The sequence below is a fragment of the Tachypleus tridentatus genome, chromosome 10 (assembly GCF_004210375.1).
Source record: "Tachypleus tridentatus isolate NWPU-2018 chromosome 10, ASM421037v1, whole genome shotgun sequence".
Taxonomy (NCBI): domain Eukaryota; kingdom Metazoa; phylum Arthropoda; class Merostomata; order Xiphosura; family Limulidae; genus Tachypleus; species Tachypleus tridentatus.
Window position 1 is genome coordinate 35,621,294 of NC_134834.1, and position 24,516 is coordinate 35,645,809.

Genomic DNA, 24,516 nt, shown 5'->3' on the forward strand with positions numbered 1-24,516 from the left:
AACGGGTGTTGTGGACATTGTGTCTGATGCTGGTGTTTGGGTATAGTGCTCACGAAACCCTGGCGTTGCTGCAGTGTCCTTGCTTGACATTGTAGTGCATCCCCTCGTAGGGCACCAAAATTTTCTTTTTTTCCTATGGATCCTCCAAATAAAAATTTAAAAAAATAATGAAAAACAGTCAACAGGTAAACAACCACGCCTTGAAGACTCTGATCAGCAATCTTCAATGTCTGTACCACCAGTTGTACCTCATTTTCTCATCCTACATTCTCTTTCAGAAAAACCTTTAGGGCAAATGTCCCCCTTTTTTATTGAGAAGTAGTGAAGGGACTTGCTGGCTCTACAAAGTCAGTAAAGAAGCTTCAGTCTGGAGACATATTGGTTGAAACATTTACATCCCAACATAGTGAACTCCTCTTGAATTCAAAGGCAAATGGGGATGTACCTATTGAGGTTACTCCTCATGCTACCTTGAATTCATCACAAGTAATTATTGTTGGTAGGGGTTTGAAGAACATCCCTGAGTCAGAGATTCTCGCTGGTTTCTCCACTCAAGGAGTTTCTGCAGTGAGGTGCTTTTCCACTCACAAAGATGGAGTTACACTTCCAACAAATATCCTTGTTTTGACATTTACATCACCACGTGCACCTGCCACCATCACAGCAGGTTATCTAAATTGCAGGGTATGGCCATACCCTACAATCCCTCTCCAATGTTTTCAATGTCAGAGGTTCGGCCACACAAAGATGTCATGTTGTGGTTCCCTTACATGTGCTCATTGTGGTGGCAAGGACCACAATGCCTACAAGTGTGACACGGACCCACATTGTGTCAACTGCAATGGTTCTCACCCTTCCCTCTTTCGTTCTTGCCCTAAATGGTTGGAGAAAAAAGAGGTGCAGCGTTTGAAAACGACTCATAACATTAGTTAACCTGAGGCTCGGAAATTGCTGTTTGCCACTTCATCTCAGACATATGCTGCTGCACTTTGTTCCACAACTATAGTGGGAGTGCAGACAGATCTCTCTGTGCCTCCAAGAGAATCGTTCTCAAAACAAATGAAAAGCCTTTTGATTTCCATGGTTAAAAAAGTTGATGAATCAACTTCTACACCCATCTATGTTCCTCCCATACATTTCAACAAATCCTAAGATCCACATCCTTTGGTTCCAAATACAGGCATTTCTTCAGATACCTCTTTTTCTCCTACCTTAAGATGCAAAACAATCATTCTTTCGCGTCCTCAGTCATTGAAATCCCTTTCCAACAACAAAGACCTGCCCAGTCGACCCAGGGCAGGATCCATCGAGGTCGATAGACCTCCTTCGAATAAGAACAGTAAAGAAAAAAGACGTGGTCGTAAACAGAAGGGGGGTTCTCCAGCCGCTTTGCCTATGCATCATTAAAAATGGTCACCTTGATACAATGGAACCTTCCAGGTTTACGTTCTAATCTGTATGACATCAAAACACTAATTGCTTCTTACCATCCTGTATGTCTTTCCTTACAAGAAACATTTCTGAAACCTGCCGATACAGTCACCTTTCAGCAGTTTTCTCTGTACAGAAATGACAGGCTGTGTGATGGACGTATACATGGAGGGGTGGCACTGGTGGTTGATCAGCATGTACCCACCCTGTCTTTGTCACTCAACACACCCTTGGAGACCATAGCCATCCGTGTTTCCTTGGGTCATACCATCACTTTTTGTTCTCTCCACCTGTCACCTGAAGAGACATATGATCAATCAGACCTTGATGCTCTCATTGAACAGTTGCCATCTCCCTTACTAATCCTGGGGGACTTTAATGGACATAATACCCCCTGGGAAAATGCTGTTATTGATAGGAGGGGTCGCTCTGAAGAGCATATGCTTTCTGTTCACAGCCTTTCTCTTTTCAATACTGGTTCTTCCACTTATTTTCACACACCTAGTCAGTCCTTTACCGCTATTGATCTCTTGGATTGCTCCCCTTCATTATTCTCCCATTTTTCATGGAGGGTTGACAATAATCCATGAGGCAGTGATCATTTTTCTATACTTTTGAGGAAGACTGGCCATGGTCGATGTCACACTACCAGCGTGCCCCGGTGGAAGCTGGATCAGGCAGACTGGTCCACTTCCAATGCTCTTGCAGAACTTGATCCTGCCATCATCTGTCAGCTATCAATAGACGACTGTGTGGCAGCAGTAACTGACTGTATTATACAAGCAGCTGCTCAATGTATTCTTAAAACCTCGACACGTTTTCCACTGTATCCTCGTCCGTGGTGGAATCCTGCTTGCCACATGGCATGGAAGGCTCAAAAACGGGCCTGGAATACTTTCCCTAGATATCCCACACTTTCAAACCGCATCACTTTCCAGCGGACCCATGCACATGTGAGGTGGGAAAGACTTCAAAGCCAGAAGGAACCTTGGATTAAGTTCACAACTAGCATATCTTCTACCACCAGTTCCTAGGTCATATGGGACAGGGTTTGAAAGGTCAGTGGGCACTAATTCTGTCCCACTCTTGATTTTACTCTCTGATGGCCAAGAGGTAGCTGATGTCCGAAGCATCGCTAATACTCTAGGTGAAAACTTTTGCCGGGTATCTAGCACTACTGCTTGTTCCTCCACCTTCTTGGCAATCAAGACTCAGGCGGATTGTTCTCCTCTTTCCTTTCGATCTGACTGTCTCTTTGACTATAATCGCCCTTTTTACTGGTGGAGCTGAAAATGGCCCTTCATTGGTCTGGCAGTTCATCTGTTGGATCAGATGATGTACACTATGACATGCTGTGCTATCTGTCTTCTGCTTCTCTTGATATTCTTCTTATTGTTTTTAACCACATCTGTCAGGAGAATGTCTTTCCTAATGCCTGACACCAAGCTATTATCTTACCTTTCTCTAAGCCTGGGAAAGATCCCATAAATTCCTTCAAACTACCGTCCAATTGCTTTGATGAGCTGTCTCTGTAAGACCTTAGAGAGGTTGGTTATTGCTCGTCTTGTTTGGTTCCTCAAATTTAATAACCTCCTCTCGCCCACCCAGTGTGGGTTCCGATGACAGCACTCCACCATGGACCACTTAATTCGATTTGAAACGTCAATCAGAGAAGCATTTCCCAAATGACAATATCTTGTATCAATATTCTTTGACACTGAGAAGGCTTATGACACAACATGAAGGTATAACATTTTGCGAGACCTCCATATGTATGGGTTACGGGGCCATTTACCCATGTGTATTAAAAACATTTTAATGGACAGGAGATTCCAAGTCCTGTGAGTTCGACACTTTCCCATTCTTTTCTACAGTAACTTGGGGTCTCTCAGGGCTGTGTTTTGAGTGTCATACTTTTCAGTATAAAGAATATTGCCATAATTGAAAAACTTTCTCTCACTGTTGCAAACGGGCTCTATGTTGACGACTTTCACATCTCGTGTCAGTCGTCGAACATGAGATATATTGAGCGGCAACTACAAACTGCCCTCGATCGTGTACTGAAGTGGGCTTTAATTTCTCTCTCGCTAAAACCGTTTGCATGCACTTTTACTGCCAACGAGGTATTCACTCTGATCCTGAACTCCGTATCAGTGAAGTTTTGCTGCCTGTGGCCCCTGAGACCAAGTTCTTGGGGCTTATCTTTGACTGTAAGCTGACCTTTATACCACACTTAAAGCAGCTACGGGTCAAATGCACAAGAGCCCTGGACATCCTCCATGTCCTCTCTACCACCAGTTGGGGAGCAGATCAATGTTTTATGTTAAAGATATATCCTGCTATTATTCAATCGAAACTCGAGTATGGATGAATGGTCTATGGCTCTGCCAGATGATCAGCCTTAAAGACGCTGGACCTATTCAGCATCAAGGACTTTGACTCTGCACTGGGGCTTTTTGCACCTCCCCAGTTCAGAGCATATACGTAGAATCTCATGAACCTTCTTTGCACCTTTGCCATTTGCAACTGTCTTTACTATATTCTTCGAATCTTCATTTCTGACCAAAGCATCCCACCTGGAATTGTGTTTTCCTTCCTCAGTGGGTCATACCTTTACAGAACAGACAATCTGCCATTGCTCCTTTAGGCCTTTGCATCCAGGCGCAATTGGATGAATTGGGTCTGTCCTTGGATAACATTGCAGGATCTACTGGTCAGCCCATCCCACCATGGCTTATTACAGTCCCTAAATGTGACCTTTCTTCAAGTCATCTGAGAAAAGCAGATACTCCCAATTGGAAGTACCGTCTTTTATTTACTGAACATCTTTCGAACAATCTTTTTTATTTTAATTTATACGGATGGTTCCAAATCAGGTGACTTTGTGGGCTCTGCCATGGTTTGTTGTGGTTCGGTAGTTGCATGCAGAATCCCCTCTTCAGCTTTTGTGTTCACTGCTGAACTGTATGCCATTTCTCTTGCCCTGGATCATATTGAAGCTAAACAGTACTCCAACTGCACTATTTATACTGACTTGCTAAGTTCTCTACTGGCTCTGGAATTGCTTCAAGTTGGTTCACACCCTGTTCTCTCTGATATTCAAAACCGACTGGCCCATTTCTCATTAACATCTACTTCTATCCAGTTTTTCTGGATACCAGGCCACGTTGGTATTCGCGGGAACGAGCTTGCAGACACGGCAGCTAAATGTATCTGCTCTGGCACTATCACCACAGTGCCTATTACATACATGGACTATGGTCCTGTATTCAAGGCTTGGCTTCGTGCCAGCTGGCAGTCGACTTGGAGTGAGGAACGCGAAAACAAGCTTTTCCAAATAAAACCCTATATTGGACTTTGGCTGTCCTGCTTCCGTAAGGATTGGAAGGAGGAACTTCTAACTAGACTACGCATTGGTCACAGTTTTTTTAACTCATCATTTTCTTTTATCTGAAACTGATGCACCAGTGTGTAGTCTATGTAACACTCAAATCACTATTAGCCACATTTTACTTTCTTGCCATCATTATGACTCTCAAAGACAGCACCATTTTAAACAATTAAACAGTGTTATTGGTGATGATAACATTGTCCACCTTGATAATGTATTTAGTTTTTTAAAGGCCATTAATCTTTTTAATGTCATTTAAGTGTTTTATATTTCTTCATTTAACCTTTTTTATTTTGGTACCATTTTAAGAGTCACAATCTCTCTAGTTTGATTTGAAATTGGAAAATGGCCATAACATTAAATCACTCGACACCTGGACTGGAAAGACCAACTTCAGGTGACGAACACTACTATTTGAACTATCCGTTAGAACTACACGTTAATTGTCCTCGCGATTTATTATAACAATTTTGCTGCATGTCTTTTAATATGTTTATTACTTTACCTTTTGATAATGGCTGTAATGTCACATAACCCAGAATCAGGACTGGAAAGGCCAACTTCAGGTGACTGATGGTGGTTCTTGTACTTACCTGTTAGTCCACCTGACGGGTTATGATAATTTCCATTATGCTACAGAAAGTCCTTTATAACTTCTCTTTCTGTAGTTTTTCTCTTAACATTGCAGACTGGATGTCAACATTGGTTTTATGCCATTTATGTTTTTAATTGCTGTTTTGTTTTACTGGCATTTCCTTTTATGAATTTTACTACATTTACTTTACTTTTACCTTTTTACCAGATGCTTGGCAAGTTATTATTACAATTTTGCTACATGTCTTTTAAAACTTTTATTACCTTACCTTTTGATAATGGCTGTAATGTCACATAACCTAGAATCAGGACTGGAAAGGCCAACTTCAGGTGACTGATAGTGGTTCTTGTACTTACCTGTTAGTCTTCCTGGCAGGTTATGGTAATTACCATTATGCTATGGAAAGCCTTTTACAACTTCTTCTACTCTGGTTTCTCTCTTAACATTGTGGACTAGATGTCAACATTGGTTTTATGCTATTTATATTTTTCAATGCTGTTTTGTTTTACCTTCATTTCCTTTTATGAATTTTACTACATTTACTTTTACCTTTTTACCAGATGTTTGGCACAGATAGCCCAGCTGCTTTGCGCCATAAAACACTAAATCAACCAACCAACCAACCAATTCTTATATAGTCTGCACCAACATTTGCAGTTCTCTTATTGGTCTCTCATTGCATAGGGTATCTGAAAGTGCTTCATCTTGACAGGACTCTTTTTTATAGTTTTGATGTTATATTGCATAAGGTCTGTCTTGGTTGGTCTATCTCTGAAGTTGTCTGGTGACAAGAGCATTAAATCTTGTAGCTCTTTCTTCTGTTTGGCAATCAGATCTTCACCTATGCTAAAATCCTTGTAGGTTACATCTCCACCAAGTGGTCTTAGGTCTAGTAAGTCTTCATCTTCTAACTCAAAATCACTGCTTTCTGGTTCTGCATTTATCACAGTTACGTCTCTCATATCCATCTGTGCCTCAGTAAATGCTCCTGTTAGGTCTTTAACCCTCTTTCAGTACATCTTTCAATATCTGTCTTGAACCTTATAGTTTACTGTTCTTCTGTACAATAACATGAAGGGTAAAAAACCTATACTTACTTACAGATTTCTTGGTAAACAAATAATACTGCCTGCAAGTACCTGTGAGAGGCTGAGGCAGCTTGCCCAGTCATTTTCATCTCAGTTCTGACTTTGGATGATTTTTTCATATGTCTCCAGAAAAGGATCCATTTCATCTTTCTGTTCATCAAATATGGGCAGATTTGGTCGGCTGACTCTGACTCATTATAATTTTGTTGGATCAACTTTGCAAACTCAGTTTGTGCTCTTATTCTGTTTCCAGTCTCTTCTCTCGCTCTCTCTTTTTCTTCTTTAAATAATTTGTGTTCTTATTGTTATTATTTGCACTCTTCTTTTGTTTTCTCCAATTGTTCTTTTCTTCATTTGTGCTACCATTTCTTTGCTTTATGTATTTCCTTTTCTTCTTTCTCGGTTTGTGTTCTTTTTCTCTCTCTCTCTGTTTCTAGTTTCTCCTTTTCTCTTCTTTTAGTCTTTCTTCCTCTCTTCTTCACTTACATGCTTCTCTCTGAAGGTCTTGTTCATATATAGACTTATTTCTGCTGTCATTCATGTCTTTTTTTCTTTTTTTTTACTGTTGTTTACCACTGTATAATCCTAGCTGACATGCCAAATGGCAATTTTCTTTACATTAGGTGTCTGTGGCTTGTTGGCAGTAAATTTCAACAATAAATAGACAGCACATAATCTACTTGTTTTGATTAAATCTTTGTGATCTATTTTCTTTTGTACTGTCTCCAGGTTTCTCCTTGGTAAAATGGACTATGTTTTAATTCCAAAACCTAGAATGATTTTTTTCTACTGTACTAACCCACTTGTAGATCTTTTTGTTTTTCTTATAACTAGTTTTAGATGTGTGTGTGTGTTGCTTTGAATAACTAAAACAATTAATAGCATAATAAATTTTTAGGGGCTTAATTTAGAATATGTTGTATAAAAATAAAATAAAATTTACCAAAACAAGACTACTTTTGAAAAATAGCAAGAATCTTTTTTTTCACTATATTTTGATGTATGTATGTGTATGTTGCTTTGTGCACCTTTTTGACTAATGTACTGACTGAAATTGTTTGAAAAATTTAGTTTACCCAAATTGCATTTCTTAGGATCAGTATGTTTCAGCATAGTTTAAATCAATGAAATAATTAACATTAATACATTTTTCTGATATTCACTTGCACAGTGATTCTATATTTGTTAAGGAATTTTAAGAATATGCAGCATTGGTATTTCAAACATTTTCTTGACTTTCAAAATCCTTCAGTCATGTTCTGAAACACCTATAAAATTATATTTCTTAAAGAACAGTTTTGAATGTTGATTGGTCAGTAAATTATGCAGCAGTGATTTACAAATCATACAATTTGTGATTAATCTTGGAATATGACCAAATCTAAGAAAAGAATTACCTCATAAAGTACTACCATACATATATAGTAATGTTTAATGAGGTAATACGTTTTATATATATATTATCATGCACTTTTCCTTAAAGCTTCTCTTTGTTCTTCTTTCTAATTTTTTTATTTTGTTTCACACCTATAAACTCCTCTTTCTTACAAAACTTCTTTCCCCCCAGTTCTATGCAGACTCTTGTTTCCTACTTTTACAGGGTGTTCAGAAAGTCACTATGCACTTATATATTTATTAACAGACATATTTCAATATAGAATACAGGAGGTAAATTTGAATGACAATTATAAACAATGTTGAAAGTGACCCCCGTTGACATCAATACAGGCTTGAATTCTTCTTATTTTGTTTCTAAACACCGCTATCAGTTGCTGGCTTGAAATAGACTGAATGAATGCAATTATCACTGCTTTTAAAACTGCACAGTGACTTTCTGAACACCTGTACTTGTTGAGTAACTCTTTTCAATGCCAATAACATAAAGAGCAGCAAGCCTTTATTGGAGATACATTTCTTAGTTTATCTTTTCATTTAGCATATTTTTTAATGAATGGTTTTTATAATCACTCATTAACCAGTAAGGTAATCTACAATTAATATATTGATATCAGAAAAAAGTATCATAATTACCACTAAATTTCTACTATTCATAAATTTTATTTTCTCTTTAATCTGTCTGTTTTCTCCACAATCTGGTGGTGTCATTCAACAGATCCCTTGATAGTTTAATCCATTCAAGGTTAGTAAATGTCCTGAGGATTATGTTATGAAATTTAGTTATGCCCAAATGTGATAGTGATAAAACATTTTTTTCTAATAATGCAACATCATAGTGTCAACAGTTACTGCTTTTTCTGGATTGTCTACTTAACTATATGCTCATCTGTCTTGGCTTGAGAAAGATTGTGCATTCAATTCCTATTTTTGGAGAATTATAGAATTATTGCTTCATATTTTTTTCAAAAGTATTTGATATCAGTTTAAATCTCCATATTTAGTATCCAAATCTGTTTTAATTTGTGGATAAGCACAAACATATTGGAACTAAGCATTTATGTGGACTTCTTGTTGCACAATGGTAGTGGGGTGATATAGAAAGTCTTTTTTCTTCCTATTTGTTTCCAGTTAATATTAAATTCAATATTTGTACTTGCTCTACGTAAATTACACAGCTTGCAAATCTAACTAAGTTTTTTCCTTTGTTGTTTTATACAGAGTTCTGCTATCAAGAATACAACATTCCTCATGAGAAATGGATATTATTCATATTTCTTGAGAATGATTAGTAAAACAAAATCACAAGACTTTTGTGATTGGTTGATTGAAAACTGCACTTTTGTAAGTATGCCTGGTACATACAGAAGGATTTATTCTTTCCTTTCCTTTGAAGGGACAAACAGTTATCAGAATGTTACCTTGATAAACAATACTTTCTTAGGTTTAACAAATCATGCTATATTTTTCGGTGATGCATCTGTGGGAGGAGTCACAAAAATTGAAGACAATTTTATTGATGGATCAGAAACTGCCATATATATAAGTTTTAATACTTACTATTTTCAAAATTATGGACATGAAATTATTATACAGCATAATTACTTCACCAATTTGAGCAAACCAAAAGCAATCTTAATAACTAATACTAATAGTTATTATTTTTTTAAAACCTTTGTGACATTTTCTTATAATGCTCTTGTCAACAATAGTGCTGATCCACTATTATACCTGGAAAATATAAATGTTACACTTGGGCCATGTAACTTGTTTAATAGTAATGAAGCTGATTATTTGGTGGAGGTTGGGCCTTATTTTCAAAATTTTAGAGAAATAGATGCTATTGGAAATTGGTGGGGCTCTCCAAACTTTGTTGACTTTTACCCTCGTATCAATGACAATCGTTATGATCCTTCAAAACCAAAAGTTACTCTATTACCCTTTCTGAAGTCTGAAAATTGTACAGAAATATCTTCTGAGCAAAGTAACTACTTCTTCTTTGATGAAACCACAATTGGAGGAGAGATTATAGAAAATATTACGGTGTTGGATAACAAAGAAGAACCATACTCTGTCCTTGTATCCATTGTAATTCCAGAGAATAAGACACTTATTATTAAGCCTGGAGTAACGCTGGAATTTCATCAAGGAACATCTCTTTACATTAATGGTAAGCTGTTGAGATCCAGTGTAAAATCATTGTGATATTTTATGTAGTATTCATACACACATTTACTTCTACGAAAACTACACAAAAAAATTCATCATCTTCTTATTAGTTATGAAATGGCAGTTTTTAAGTTAGTGGAGAGATAATGAATTTAGTTTTATCTAAAAACAGTTGCATTTTTTTAGTTAATCCCAAATGTTTTATATAGAGTTTCTTTTGATCAGCTTTGATAAGAAATATTTTTTATAGTAAATTATGTGACCAGTATTTTGTTCTTGCTAATTAGGTACTCTTCAAGCTATTGGAGAAGAAGATTCTCACATAATCTTACAAAATAAAGCAGATGATAGTTTTTGGTTTGGCCTAAAGTTTAATGAAGCCAATGGTGAGCTCTTTTTATTCCATTTCTTTACACTTTAATAAAAAAAAGAGAAAAGAATACATATATAAGTATGTTTCCATGCTCATAATTAATACTGTTTGTCAGCAGAACTTACCTTCAGTCTTTAGACAGCTGATGTTTCAGAGGATTATTTTTCATAACTCAATCAGTATAATCCCAATAATTTTAACATTGTATATCAAGGCTTTCAAGGAGTTGTTCTACATAACTTAGGACCATTATGAAACGTTTACTACTCAAGGTATTTGATCACAAACTGACAATATTACTCTGGACATCATTGTACATTGATTGCACAACACAACTTTATTAGAATTCAAATGATCAGGAGAAATAGAATAAGCAAATTATAAAATTCATAAAAAGAATGAATGTTTTTTCTTTTCAAATGGTTAGCACATGCAAGATGATCCAATAGGGCAAGACGTATTTATGCGAGAATATTGGAAATACATATGTATAACTAAATGTACAAGTTATATAACTCATTAATTAATTGCCTTTTCAATTTTTTTAAGTAATGTATTTGATGACACAATTATATATATTTCTTAAAGTTGAGAGTGCACAACTAAGAGATAATTACATGTCAGTTACAGAATAACTATGGGCAAGTAAAACAGCCGACTTGTTAACATCTACATTGTAGTAAAACTTGTAATACATGGACAACAAAATACCATTGATATGTACAATAAAAACACAATATTTTAATTTTATATACAACATGTTTTAAATCTGTAAGTTATGATGTATTGTTTATATTATTAATAACTGAGCAGGATGTACTTGCACATTACGTTATCAAATATGTTTAGTTTTATAATAAGAATAAATCTTGTACTCATTTACTTGATTTTTTTGCAAACAAGATATTTGAGGATATTGTATGTAGAAGGACAAGTATAGAGAGTTGCAATGGTGGAATAAAGAAACAAGACAAAAGTATGAAGTGGAAATTAAAATGAAACACTTTGTTACTGGAAACACAGTAATGAGTGTATAAAAGAGTGTGAAAATACGACATCCTTACTCACCTATATACATTATATGATGTATGTATTTCATATTTGGAGCTTGGCATGGCCAGGTGGTTAGGTCACTCGATTTACAATCTGAGGGTTACAGGTCTGAACCCACATCATACCAATGTGCTTGCCCTTTCAGCCATGGGGGCATTATAAAGTGATGGTCAATCTCACTTTATGCTGATGAAAGAGTAGCTCAAGAGCTGGAGGTGGGCGGTGATGACTAGGCACCTTTCTTCTGGTCTTACACTGCTAAATTAGCGATGGATAGTTCAGATAGCCCTTATGTAGCTATGCATGAAAATCAAAATAAACCATTTTAAATCTGCAACATTTTTCAAAGTTTCAATTTGGGACACACCAAATCTGCTGAGAACATGTGCTAAACTGAAATGGAAGAATTACTGTGGTATTCTCAAGTGCACTGATTTCTTCCAAAAATAATATGAAGTGTAATAAAAAGCTTATTATGGAATAAATCTAAAAATGTAGCTTAGTTTGGAAAATGAAAGAGATTGGTCACAATGCACAATGAAAAGAAACAATCTTTGTTAGGCACTAAAACACACAATCAAAAATGTGTATTGACAAAGAATCATGCCTTTACTGGAGATAGCAATCTGTATTAAACATGCATGCCTTTTCATCCAGGGAGGCATTGTAATGTGGAAGCCAATTCAACTTAGTGATATCTTTCTGACTGAGTTGTATGTTCAGTTGCATATGCTTGAGTTTATGAAAATTAAAAAAAATTCTATATTAACACAAGAGGGTAGCTAACACATGATATACATGCATACCATCTTATATCTGTATAATGACCACTCAATGAACTTATCTCCTGTTTTATGGAAGAATTATGTTGTGTTATACTTCATTTTGTATACACGGTACTGTGTCACATTGAGCAGAAATATTTCTGTCTTTTATTTATTTTGTTTTTTAATTGGTAAGCTGCATGGAAAATGTGGTTGGTGTTACTTCTCAAGATCTACATCTAGTCAGGTATAAGAGAGTGTTCAGCCCATTTACTCTTACTGAATCCACATTAGTGAGGTTAAGTTTTCTGCAAGACTACTTTGGCAGTATAAGTATTTTTTCCTTCAAGTTATACAGAAAGAAATTGGCTAAAAAATATTCAACAAGATAGCTCCTCCTGTTAATACTCACAGTAACTCATTATACAGCCTATCAGTGAGAGACCTTATGCAGATAAAGTTATTCCTGTTTGGTCAGCACACATCTTTCTAATGTTTTTTCATGTGCAATTTCCTTCCTCCTTGTTCTCATCTGCTAGTGCATTTATTCATCTTGTCAAGAATTGGCATTTGGTTTATGCAGAGGGAAGTACTGCATGAGGAAGTTGCATCAATAGAATATTGTCTGGTGAAGTAGACATTATTATGTGCTTTTAATGGCTTGATTCATGTGGAAACCATTTTGGCAGTAGTGCTGAGATCAATTAATTGTTATATGGAGAGCTGAGTAGCTATCTGAAATGCATTTTGAGGTTGGGAAAGTAGCTTTTAATTTTTATTGTTTTTTTTTTGTAATGGAAATACACATTTGGTTCAGCCTGTTGCAAAACATGAGTTTTTAAGCATGTTATTCAGATTACTGTTACATTTCATAGGATGAGTGACCTTATTCACATTATATTTGAAGATATTACTCGGGTTTCATTCAGGTTTTGGTGAGACTAAATTCTGTTATCTATTTTCTCATACAATTTCACAAAAAATAATGTATACAGCTTATTATCAACTTAAAAACTTTTCACTAATAAATTCCTTTACTATAATAGAATATAAGTATTCTAGAAAGTATTTTAACACAAGTTTACAGAAAATTTGATCAGTATATGTACACTTGCAGAGAGGTCATATATTCTCACCATAATCAGGAAGGTCCCCAAATGGCACAGTCGCATGTCTGCAGACTTACAATGCTAAAAACTGTTTCAATATCTGTGGTGGGAAGAGCAAATGTAGTTCAATGTGTAACTCAAATAAACAAACAAATAATCAGGAAGTCTGCCACCTGGTACAGACAATAGGAATGATAATATACAGATATCTTACTTTGTCATATTGTGTGTCTTATCATAAAATTCTTAAGCCTTTCCAAGAGTGCAGGTTTATCCTTGAACTATCACACATTCAATATACATTACATAGAGATGAGTATGTTATATTTAAATTATTTTAATATGCAAATCAGCAAATCATTTGACAAACACAGTTGATATAAAGTTGCACTGAAACAAATTGTATCAGAATTACATTTTGACATTTTTTTAGTGTTTTTAAGGATATGTGATGCTACTGAATATTTATCAACTCCAAAAAAGGTGTGTAACAACCCTTTCCAACACAAAAAGTTTACACATCACTTAAAGATATGTTTAAATTAAGTTGCAGCAAGTTGTATCCTAGACATGGTAAGTAAAGTGCAGCATCTTGCAACAGATAGGAAAAGATAAGCACAAGTATCATGCAACATAACGAAAAAGAATCCACACCTGGAAAAGTGACACAAGTAGCATCTGAACAAATTGTTACCACTGGATATCCATTCAACTGTTGCACATCTCAAGCAGATGGAGAATTAAATGAGTATTCATGCTATTTTGTATCAAGAAAAGATGGTCAAATCAGTGGATGCAATGCCTGTGGATTTATTTGTGATGGGTCTGTTGAAATGGGTACTGGGAAACCATCATCCACTAGATGGGTTAAGAAAGCTGTAAAGAGGAGGGTGTGCTTTAAACATGATAGACTTAAGATGAAGTTTTTGAAGTGAAAACTATGCTGCAGGGCTATTACTGTCAAGATGTCTCATCATAATATAAGAGTATGACCAAATATAGTAATGTAGATAGTGATGATGTAGTGACTCATGATGCTTAAACGTTATTTTAATATAACATGGTGAATTGCTGTATGCATGAAACTAACCACCCTATAAGCACTACATATTATCTAGAAATTAGAAACCACAACCACATGTAAGTAAAAAGAATATTAGGAAGTTAGAGATTAAAGAATAAAATAGAAATTAGAAAGAGAAGAAGAGATTTGAAAAGATAGATGTTAATGTTTATAGAATTGTTGCACTAAATAAATAAAAAAAAATTGTAAATTCAAGTATTTTAGTATATTTTACAGTGAGATTAATGTTTAACTTTTATGTAATATGAGATTTTTACATCTTGAAGTGCAACAAAAAGATAACTATTGTATCTCTAATTAAATGAAATTAAACATAACCATGTAACATCATTAACTTGTATTTTGATCATTTTGCCATAGTACTAATCAAGTTGCATGGTAACATTGTACATGTAAAAAAGAAGTTATTTTTCTGGACTATGTTTAATTTAATGTATTTTACTATAACCAATTGATATTGCACCAACAAATGAAATGTTTAAGCATATATTATTTCATAAAATACTTATCAGAGATAAGAGCTGGGTTTTGTTATTTGTTTTTAAAACAAACTACATGTATTTTCAACAATATTCTGTTTGAAGGATAGTTCTTTTATAATTGTTAGATCAAAAACCGCTGCAAGATAAAATGTATTATCTTGTATTTAATATTAATATTTTAAAGTTTGATAGTAAACTACATTTTTTAGTAATTTGCAAATTTCTCAATTTTCTAGGAGGAAATTCTTCATTAGAATATGTGGACATATATAATGCATCTACAGCTCTAGATATACAAGGAATCCCTCCAGTTCTGAATTATTTTACTGTCACCAGAATTCGTGATACAGGACTTAAAGCTAGAAATATAAATGGGTCTATATCACTTTCACATTGTATGATTTCTTTATGTGAAAGAAATGGAATAGAGATAGACACAGAATATGACATAAACATATATAACTGCACTGTAAGAGAAACAAAGTTTAATGCAATGATTATCCATTCACGAATGTGTGCATCTGTTATAATCAGTGATGCTAATTTTATGGATTGTGGATATGGTGTAACAGTTCAATTTGTTCCAGGTATTTTTCTTCTTTACAATAGCATATTCAGAAATGTTCAAAGTTACAGAAGTAATCCTTTAAATGTTTATTTAGAAGACTATACATACACTTGTGCCTATCGTGATCTACCTTTTACTGAATATCCTTATGAAGAATATGAAAGACCACAAGTTTATAAGAGGGATGTGTCTAATAATGATCTTCAAATATATGACTCTGAAGAAATTAATGAGGCAGTTTTTTATCATCAAAGAAAAAAAAGAGCTTCTTTGTTTGATGATGATTACTTAACAGCTGAACAATCTGTTGGTGTAGTGATAAAGAACTGTGTGTTTGAGCAAAACAATTATCCTGTCTCTCTTCAAAATAATTTCTACAGTTATTACACTGACATTGAAATCCCAAATCTTAAAGTTGTTTTAACTAACTGTACTTTTCATGAAAACAGCAATGATGCTCTTAAAGTTACAATGTATACAAGCAGGAACAGCCCACAAGTAATATTGGAAATATCACATAATGTGTTTACTGAGAACAGAGGTACGACAGTGTACTTGGATGCTCATTTTGAAAGTAGTTCTAAAATTAACATAAAACAAAATGTATTCAGTGGAAATAGCAAGAAAGAGACCTGGAGAAACTCGAATTCTGAATCAGTTCTCCGTATGGAGTTTTCAGATGCAGAAACATTGGTAAGTAGGCATTTTTAAGAAACCTCATTAAGGTTCTGATGAATTACAATGAAAGCCTAAACTCTGTTATTTTCAGATTTGTAAACAATTTGAATGAAATGTTTTTATTATATTCTAAAACTTCTTGGGTTTTTCATAATTCTTGACCAAATTATATAAATATTCTTTACACCATTAACTTAATTAGTATGTAATAATAATTTTAATGTTACAGTGACTTAATAATCAAAAATAATTTAAATGAATATTTCTTAAGTGATAATACATCTAAAAATGTTTTTGAACATTTGTTGGTGTGAGAGTAACTATAACAGGATGTTATAAGAGCACAGTTTGTTTAAGTGAGTAAGTGTATCACATTTTCTAAGCTTAGAAATATAAAATTGTCCAAAGAATATGTTTGATGTGTGTGTGAGGCTTTTAGTGATGTTTAGTTGTGTTATCCATGATCGTGTACACAACTGTGATTGATTTCCTACATGAAACAAATAGCATATGCAAATAATTTGATGTTCAAAAGAAAATATATATAAATAAATTTGAATTTTCTGATTTGAAATAAAGAAGAGACTGAACATGATTTAATAAAATGTAAAACAGTCTTTCTTAAATGAAAACAGAATCAAAGAAATGACTGCACAGAGCTGTTAGTGTTCTAGAGAGAATTATTTTACATACTGACTTACTGTAATTGTAAACATCTGTAGCAAACTAAGAGAACACAGCAATATATAAAACATTGTATAATGCCATTCCTTTCAGTTTATAGGTGCTACTAATGTTGCTGTTTGTCATTCCAATAGGAAAACATATAAGCATATATATATCCTTGAGGTATTACCCAACTTATAATTGGAAAATATTATTATCTGTCTTTACATAATGTATTTCACTGTACAGTAATCTTTACCATAAGAAAGTGCATGTTATGCTAAAAAGCAATGACACAGAACAAAAGGTAACTTTAATGAAATGGTCAGTCTACATTTTTTTACTACCATTCTATTGTAAAAGCTACAGATATTGATAGAAACAAATATGTGTGAAATTGTTTTAAATATAGGGTGAATATTTTTAAATTAAAAGAAGTAGAAAACTCTGTATGTGCTCATATAAGTATACCTAATGTTATTTGTGTAGGTGTTAACGTGGAAAATGGGTATAATAACTGGTTAGAGTTATTATTTTATCGAGTTTGACTTGAAGATAAGGTTAAGTCTTTACCAGGAAAGGAAAATTCAAATGCTAATAGTACAGTGTTCAGATTTACTTTGAGATGAAATGTTTCATAGAAAAACATTTGTAGCTTCTGCATGAATGATTTGATGCGAAGATGTTTCTGTTTATAAATTATGAAGATCCATCATGAAGTTTTATTAATTAATGTAGGGTTTAGGATGTTACTGCCTACTTATTGAATCTTCTACATATTCAGAGAGAGAGAGTTTTTCTACAAGGTGTTACTAATTAAGTGCACTTTGATGAAGCTATGTTTATGCCATAGTAATTGGCTTTTTGTTGTGTGTTGTAAGTTACCATACTTAAGCTAATACTTACAGGTAAATTGAGTGTACTAACAATGTTTCTCAAAACTTGTAATTGGCAATAAAGGAATGCATTTGATGATCTATCATACTTTACAGTTAATAGAAGTCTAACTTCCACTATCAATAAAATAAAGGCTGCTCATGACACAAAGAGTTTTTTACTTAAGTTGAAAAAATGTAAAATCAATTTCTGATTGAGTGAAAAATATAATTTCTGGTATTCACTAAATTACAATTTATTACATAAGTTGTTCAACTAGGTTTCTTTTATACAATTCCACACTCCATCCAGCTGTATTGGGAAAGTATTTCAGAAATTTCAATTGTCAAAGCTGAGAAAAAAATTTAAATTCAGAATTGTAGGTTTTTTTCTCCTAATTATTTGATAGTATATTAGCACTGGAAATTGAGATTGATTTGGTTAATATGTTTGCTGCTGTATAACAACTAAGTATGAAAATAAAAAATTAAACATTAAAGATATACCAAAAAGAAGCCACAGTATCCTGGACTCATATGCCATAGGAGAAATTTCTCTTTGAAAAATAATTGTCTATGACCCATCATAGACTAAATGTCAGTTGTGACTCACTTGTGGGTACATGGCAGTGAACTTGTTTAGTCTACAGTGTACGTCTAATAAATGTTACTGTGTAACAGTTATTGACATTCATATTTACCAACTCTACATGTCACTCAAAAATATATAAAATGTTGATTAATTTTATAAGAATGATTTGCATATGCTATTGCAGTGATATGTAACTACAGATGAAAGCCATGGCAAATTACCAACCATTTGGCAGTGCAGTGCCATTGCATGTTGAATTATGGATTCAGAACTATATAAAGTACCTTTCTAAAATAAGTAATCATAAAGAAGTTTAATAACTGATTTAAAACCAAAGGACGCTACATTTTGAATAGAGATTCTTCAGTGTTTTCAATGGAAGTTGAAAACTTGCATGGCAGAGCATTATGACAGAAATAGGCTCTGACTAATAAATTGCAATGTCCTTATCTCTAAAGTGAAGGGTGTGGTTTCAAGAAATAATACTCTAGTTATAAAATCAAAAATTCATTGTGACCAAGTTAGGCATATCTTCTGGTATCATTGAAAATTTTGCCATAATTCAAATTCAGTGGCTCTTTTCATAAGAGAAATGGCAATAAGAAGTGTAATTATAGTAAACTCATTCATTTGTACAATTGTCAATCTCCCACTACTACTCCACCTGACTTTTGTGTCAAGGATTCTGAATACAATTCCAGTTAGTACATATCAAACTCCCAAACACCCAGTGAAGAGTTATAGCTCCAGTAACTGAATTCCTCATGAGTGTAGGATCCAGTATATTAAAAAAACAAGTAAGACAGAAGCTAGAATTCAGCAGCATAACACATAAAAGATTGTATAATATTGATCTATCTGCAGTAACTGATACTAAAAATGAAGACCATACAAGAAAATGGAATATAAATCACACATGAGGAAAATAAAGACAAAAGTTGCCATTTATACTCATCTAATTGATGCAGTAGCATACTCAGTTGACATAGCATACAAGTCTGCAGACCTTGGATTCAGCTCTTGAAAAGATTCAACTTCTAATGAGAGAGACTCAAGATGAGTGAGTGCTACATTGATCCCTCTGTCAAGAAGACCCAGGATTGAATTTCAGCTTTTGCCACTACAAAATGTGCCTTTCTAAGGTCTTCCCTAAATATCACAGCAGCCTAAAATGCAGGATAAATAGTAGTTCATAGTGTATAGTAATAAAAAAAAGTAAATAATAATTATGCTTAGGTGATTTTGAAAATGGTTGACATTTGATCATCATAACCTTACTGTAAGTAATTATTAGATTCAATCATTACTACAGCATTAAAAGTAAACTTTTTCTTTTATTTAAAAAGCCAGTGTAATTTAATGTTATTGAAAAGGTATACAAGTTTTGAAATTTCACTTTCTGCTTGATATCACACATTTGGAAAGAAAAGAATTAGGTGGGTGTATTACATTTGAAACATGTAACAGGCATATGAATATCTATTGTCAGTGATTTTTGAAAGAATTTTGACCTGTATTACTAATAATTTATAATGTCCTTACATTTAGGTAGAAAGAAATACTTTCTTGGAGAATAGAGAGCTTACATTGGTCTTGCTGGCCCACAAGAAAGGCAATATGGACATCCATTCTAATGTTAGCATAGTGAGCAATATTTTAGAGAACAATAATTTTTCCAGTGAAGGAACGTCACTTTTGTTGTCAAGTTTTGACGTCCCTTCTTTGGTGATCACAAAAAATGTGTTTGATAATCCTATGGCAGATTGCGAAGTAAAGAGCTCATCTGTTGAAGATCTTGTTTTCATCAGTGCTCAGTATAATTACTGGGGTGTAAACAGTGAAGTGGAGTTACTTGAAAGGTTGATTTCATTCTTTAAATTACAAATGATTATTATCTAATCCATTTTCTGTTAACTAAGATGATAGGTTTAAGTGACTAATGGCTATTACGTAATCCTTTTTATTAACTATGATAATAGGTTGAAGTGACTGGTAACAAGCCAAACCAAAATTGTTGGCAAAGATTTATGTTTTAAAATCTTCTAGACTAACCTGGGAAGTTTAGAAACTCTAGTTTTTCTTCACCCTGAATGAGAAAGTTAATAATATAGTCAAAGAAAGAATGAGTTAACCTCTGAGTTTAAAATGTTTGGTGAAGTGCATTGAGTTAGGAGTGTTAAGCTGTGTCAAATGATGACACAGACAGATCTAGAAAGCAGGAAAAAAGTTGTTACCAGTTTGAGGTGGAGCATATATAGTTGTTGATGTCATGTGGTGATGACGTCAGTCAGGAGGTGATGGTGAAGAACAGAAAGTCAGGACCAAATACAAAAGTTTGAATGAAATTTTAAAATGAAACTAAGTAAAATCTGTGTAAAGTCATGAGGGCTTGCTAGTAAGTGGTTTAAAATGACTTTAAATTGTTACTTAACCCTTTATATATTAATCAAAATGTCAGATTTGAATGACTGGTTTTAAATTCTTTATATTATTCAGTATAACAGCCAGAAATGAATGGATACAGTTTCATAACCCCTTGTATTGACTGAATTGGTATTTTGATTACACTATATCTAATTTTTTTTATTATTATTAATGAGGTAGAATTTCATTATCTGTATAGTGCCTAAGCTATTATATTGACCTAAAAAATAGTATCTGATTAATTCTTTCAGTGCACTTAAGTCATTAAAATTACCATGGTCGATGATTACACTATGTAACACAAATTTTGTTCCTCAATAGTATATGTTATTTCTTAATTGCTTATGTTGTAAAAGTACAGAAAATGGCCATTATTCCCTTCAAACTTTGCTTTTGTGACTGAAATTTAGAAGTTAACCTATTTCCTATGTAAAAATGGACAAATTTGCACATTTTCATTTGCATAAGGTCTGATTAAAACAACATATGAATCAAGATTTACATGTATTTATGCTAAAGTTATACAAAAATGTTTAGAAGTGAGTAGTTTTTTGACATTTGCAACTGTAATGTAAATCACTTTCATGTATCAGCCCCCAAATATAATCTCCCATCATGTTTTCATTATATGCTCCTTCGTAGTGGCATTCAAAGTCCAGTATATCTTGGTGGAAGCTCTTGCCTTGCTCTACTAAGTATGCTCCCATGTTCTCCTTGAATTTATCAAGATGAGCATCAAGGATTTACGTGAAACTCTTGGAATAGCAAACTTCGTGGCTCTCTTTTCCTCTGTGTACCATCCTGCAAAAGAGCAAAATAAAATTATTATGAAGAAAAAAATTTATTTCATCCACAACTAATGTGTAAGAGATTCATGCAAAATATTTTATGTATGATATTTTTTCTATATTTGGAAATTAAAAGACATTTAAATTTTAAAAGGTCTAATATGTGTATAATATAATATCTTACTATTCAAGCAAGCAAAAATTGTCCATCTGACCTTCTAGAGTTTTTTTTCACTGCTCGCAGGTAAAATGAGGTGCCAAGGGTTTGTCTTGATCCCTGACAGGCAGGCTGAAATATGCCTTGTAGGCTTCACACATTTTGGCAGATGCTGTCACAGAGTACTTTTTCACTCTCTTCTTTATGAATTGGTCACATACATAGCAGCTTCTTAATTACCTCTGTGATAAAATCAGATAGGTCTATGTGTTCACTTAGGCAGCTAGAACAAAACTGAAGTGGTGAGTGGTGAGCCCTTGTATATATATTACTATGAAAAGTTCTTGAAAATTCTTGTAAGTTTGAGAAAATTCTCTATCAGCTACTCAGCACTGAATCTACCTGGAATGTTCTGTAAAATGGGTAAATTTGAAAATTTCATTACCCAGGTCACAAAAGCAAAGTTTGAAGAGAAAAATAGGTCTTTTCCATTTACTTTAGGCATAAGAAATAACACTCTCTACCCAGGAACAATAAAAAATAAAAATTTTGTTACATAGTGTTATAAGTACCTGAGAAACCATTATGATGTCTTAAAATGTCTGAGTTGTTGGTTTTAAACTGTATAGGATTAAAATATTGTTTAACAGTGATTAGAAAGATTACACAAAAGCTTTACTTTAGTATTAAACATTGAACATTATTATAAGTGACTGATCACAAAGTACTTTTATGTTGACCCAAAAGGTCATGTTCAGATTACTGTTTATAGTTTATCAAAACCTTCATATGGCTCTATATGTTGAAAATTGTTTGGTTAATTATTGTGTTTATAAATCTTTACACTGATGTAATAGCTATATCTGAGTGGTTGTATGGTTAATTCAAGATTATTTCCTAAATTATGCTTGTCACATTGTTCTTAAACATTTATGTTAATTCCTTCCACATATGGTGCTAGCATAACTAGACTAGGCAGTTAGATTAGGAATGTCCTTTTCTGTGTTATTTTGTTGCACTAAAATTAACATTGAAGGTCTTTCAGAAATGACGTAGGTTTAAAAGTAAGTTATCAGAGTCGCTGGATCAGAATCTTATTTTCAACATGATCACTCACCTCATTTTCATTTTGAAGTCATGCTAATCTGCCTGAGAGAGTTGCTTGCCACTATCCTTGTGAAAAACTCATATAAATTTCATGTGAATTTGTACAATTCCAAGATGATATATCATGCAGCTAAACCCTTCATCAATGCTCCCCTATATTCTCACACTAAAATCCTCATTCCTTTCCCTGGAACAGTCATGTTATTTTATGTTATTTATGGCACAGTTATTTTGGCTGATATTTGTTCATGTATTTTACTTTGACAACTTTACTTTGTGCTTTCAACCCTTCAATATAAATTCACAATTAACATGACTTATTATTCTGGTGAAGTAAGTATAAGTATCACTCACACTTACTAACAATTCAAAAGGTTCTTTGCCTGTTGAGATCATGAATCTTTGTCCAGCATGTGGTGGGGTCCATGTTGCTGCCAGAACCCTCTTTTTTTACTTCACTGCTACTTCATTCTCTTCACAGGATTTTCATTCTGTAATTGAGGTAGGCAAAATGAAGTGTTTTTTTTTTCAACCCCCTGTCTTTGTCTATGCTATCTCCACTCATTCTAATGAACAAGTTCAATCTTCTTCAGGTTTTCTAAAAACTCATTACTCAGGTATGTACCATTCTTTTACTCACTACATTACTTATAATGCTTCTAAATCTTTTCAACAAAACAGGTTTCTTCCACCCACCCATGATAATCCCATTTCATGTTTCATCCATTCTATAACAGATTCATTTTTGCAGTATTATGCCATGATAACCCCATTCATGTTTCATCCTTTCTATAACAGATTCATTTTTGCAGTATTATGCCATGATAACCCCATTCATGTTTCATCCTTTCTAGAACAGATTCATTTTTGCAATATTATGTCATGATAATGCCATTCATGTTTCATCCTTTCTAGAACAGATTCATTTTTGCAGTATTGTGCCATGATAACCCCATTTATGTTTCATCCTTTCTAGAACAGATTCATTTTTGCAATATTATGCCATGTCCTCCATTTCTGTCAGTTTATTACCTAATCACTTAAAATTCCTCTCCCTTCCTGGACACCCAGTTCTTAGTTACATTTGCAGTCTGGGGAATTGACTCTTTGTCAGTTGTATCACTTTCCAGTACCCAAATTTTCTGAATTTGAATTTTATTACCCTCCTTTGTTATTTTTCTTCTCTCCATCTCAGGATGGGAACACTCCACTGTTTTTTTCATGGAGTCTTATGTTTTCCCTGCACTCTCACCTCTTCCTAGTTTTTTAATCATACCCCCCTCCATAAGATATGAAAGACTGTTTTGTTTAGATATTATTAATTAGTTTATTTTGTGACTGTTTAGTTTTTTATGATAACAGAGTTTAAAACCAGATGATTATTGGAAGTTGTGTTTGTAACTCATTGATATTGAGAACATAGCTAACAGGTGATTTAGTAATAAACATATAAATAGCATGTGATGAACAGGAAACAGCAGATGAACATAAACAATAGCAGAGGAGAGTAACATTACTGCTAGGGAAAAGTTCAATGAGAATTAACTGCAGTAGAAGTGATAGGACTAATTACTAACATTGGCTTAATGTTTAATACGTTAGAGTAAGACTTAGAGTATTAAAGGAAAAAAATAAAAGAATTATAATTTATTCCACTGAAGCATGGTTATAAAATAACTGAATCAGCCAGAGTGCATTTTGACAAAAAGAACAGAGGGTATTTCAAG

At 33.8% G+C, this 24,516-nt stretch overlaps 1 protein-coding gene across 4 annotated transcripts in view; it reads left to right on the plus strand.

Moving 5' to 3' along the window:
• LOC143229050 (uncharacterized) overlaps positions 1 to 24,516 on the plus strand; it is a 180,616-nt gene that overhangs the window by 60,459 nt on the left and 95,641 nt on the right. For all 4 annotated transcript variants that reach the window (XM_076460759.1, XM_076460761.1, XM_076460762.1 and 1 more), the window contains exons 10-13: positions 9,122 to 10,070; positions 10,357 to 10,455; positions 15,171 to 16,195; positions 19,862 to 20,172. In XM_076460759.1, coding sequence (XP_076316874.1) covers positions 9,122 to 10,070; positions 10,357 to 10,455; positions 15,171 to 16,195; positions 19,862 to 20,172 — 2,384 coding nt within the window. The remainder of the gene's footprint in view (positions 1 to 9,121; positions 10,071 to 10,356; positions 10,456 to 15,170; positions 16,196 to 19,861; positions 20,173 to 24,516) is intronic.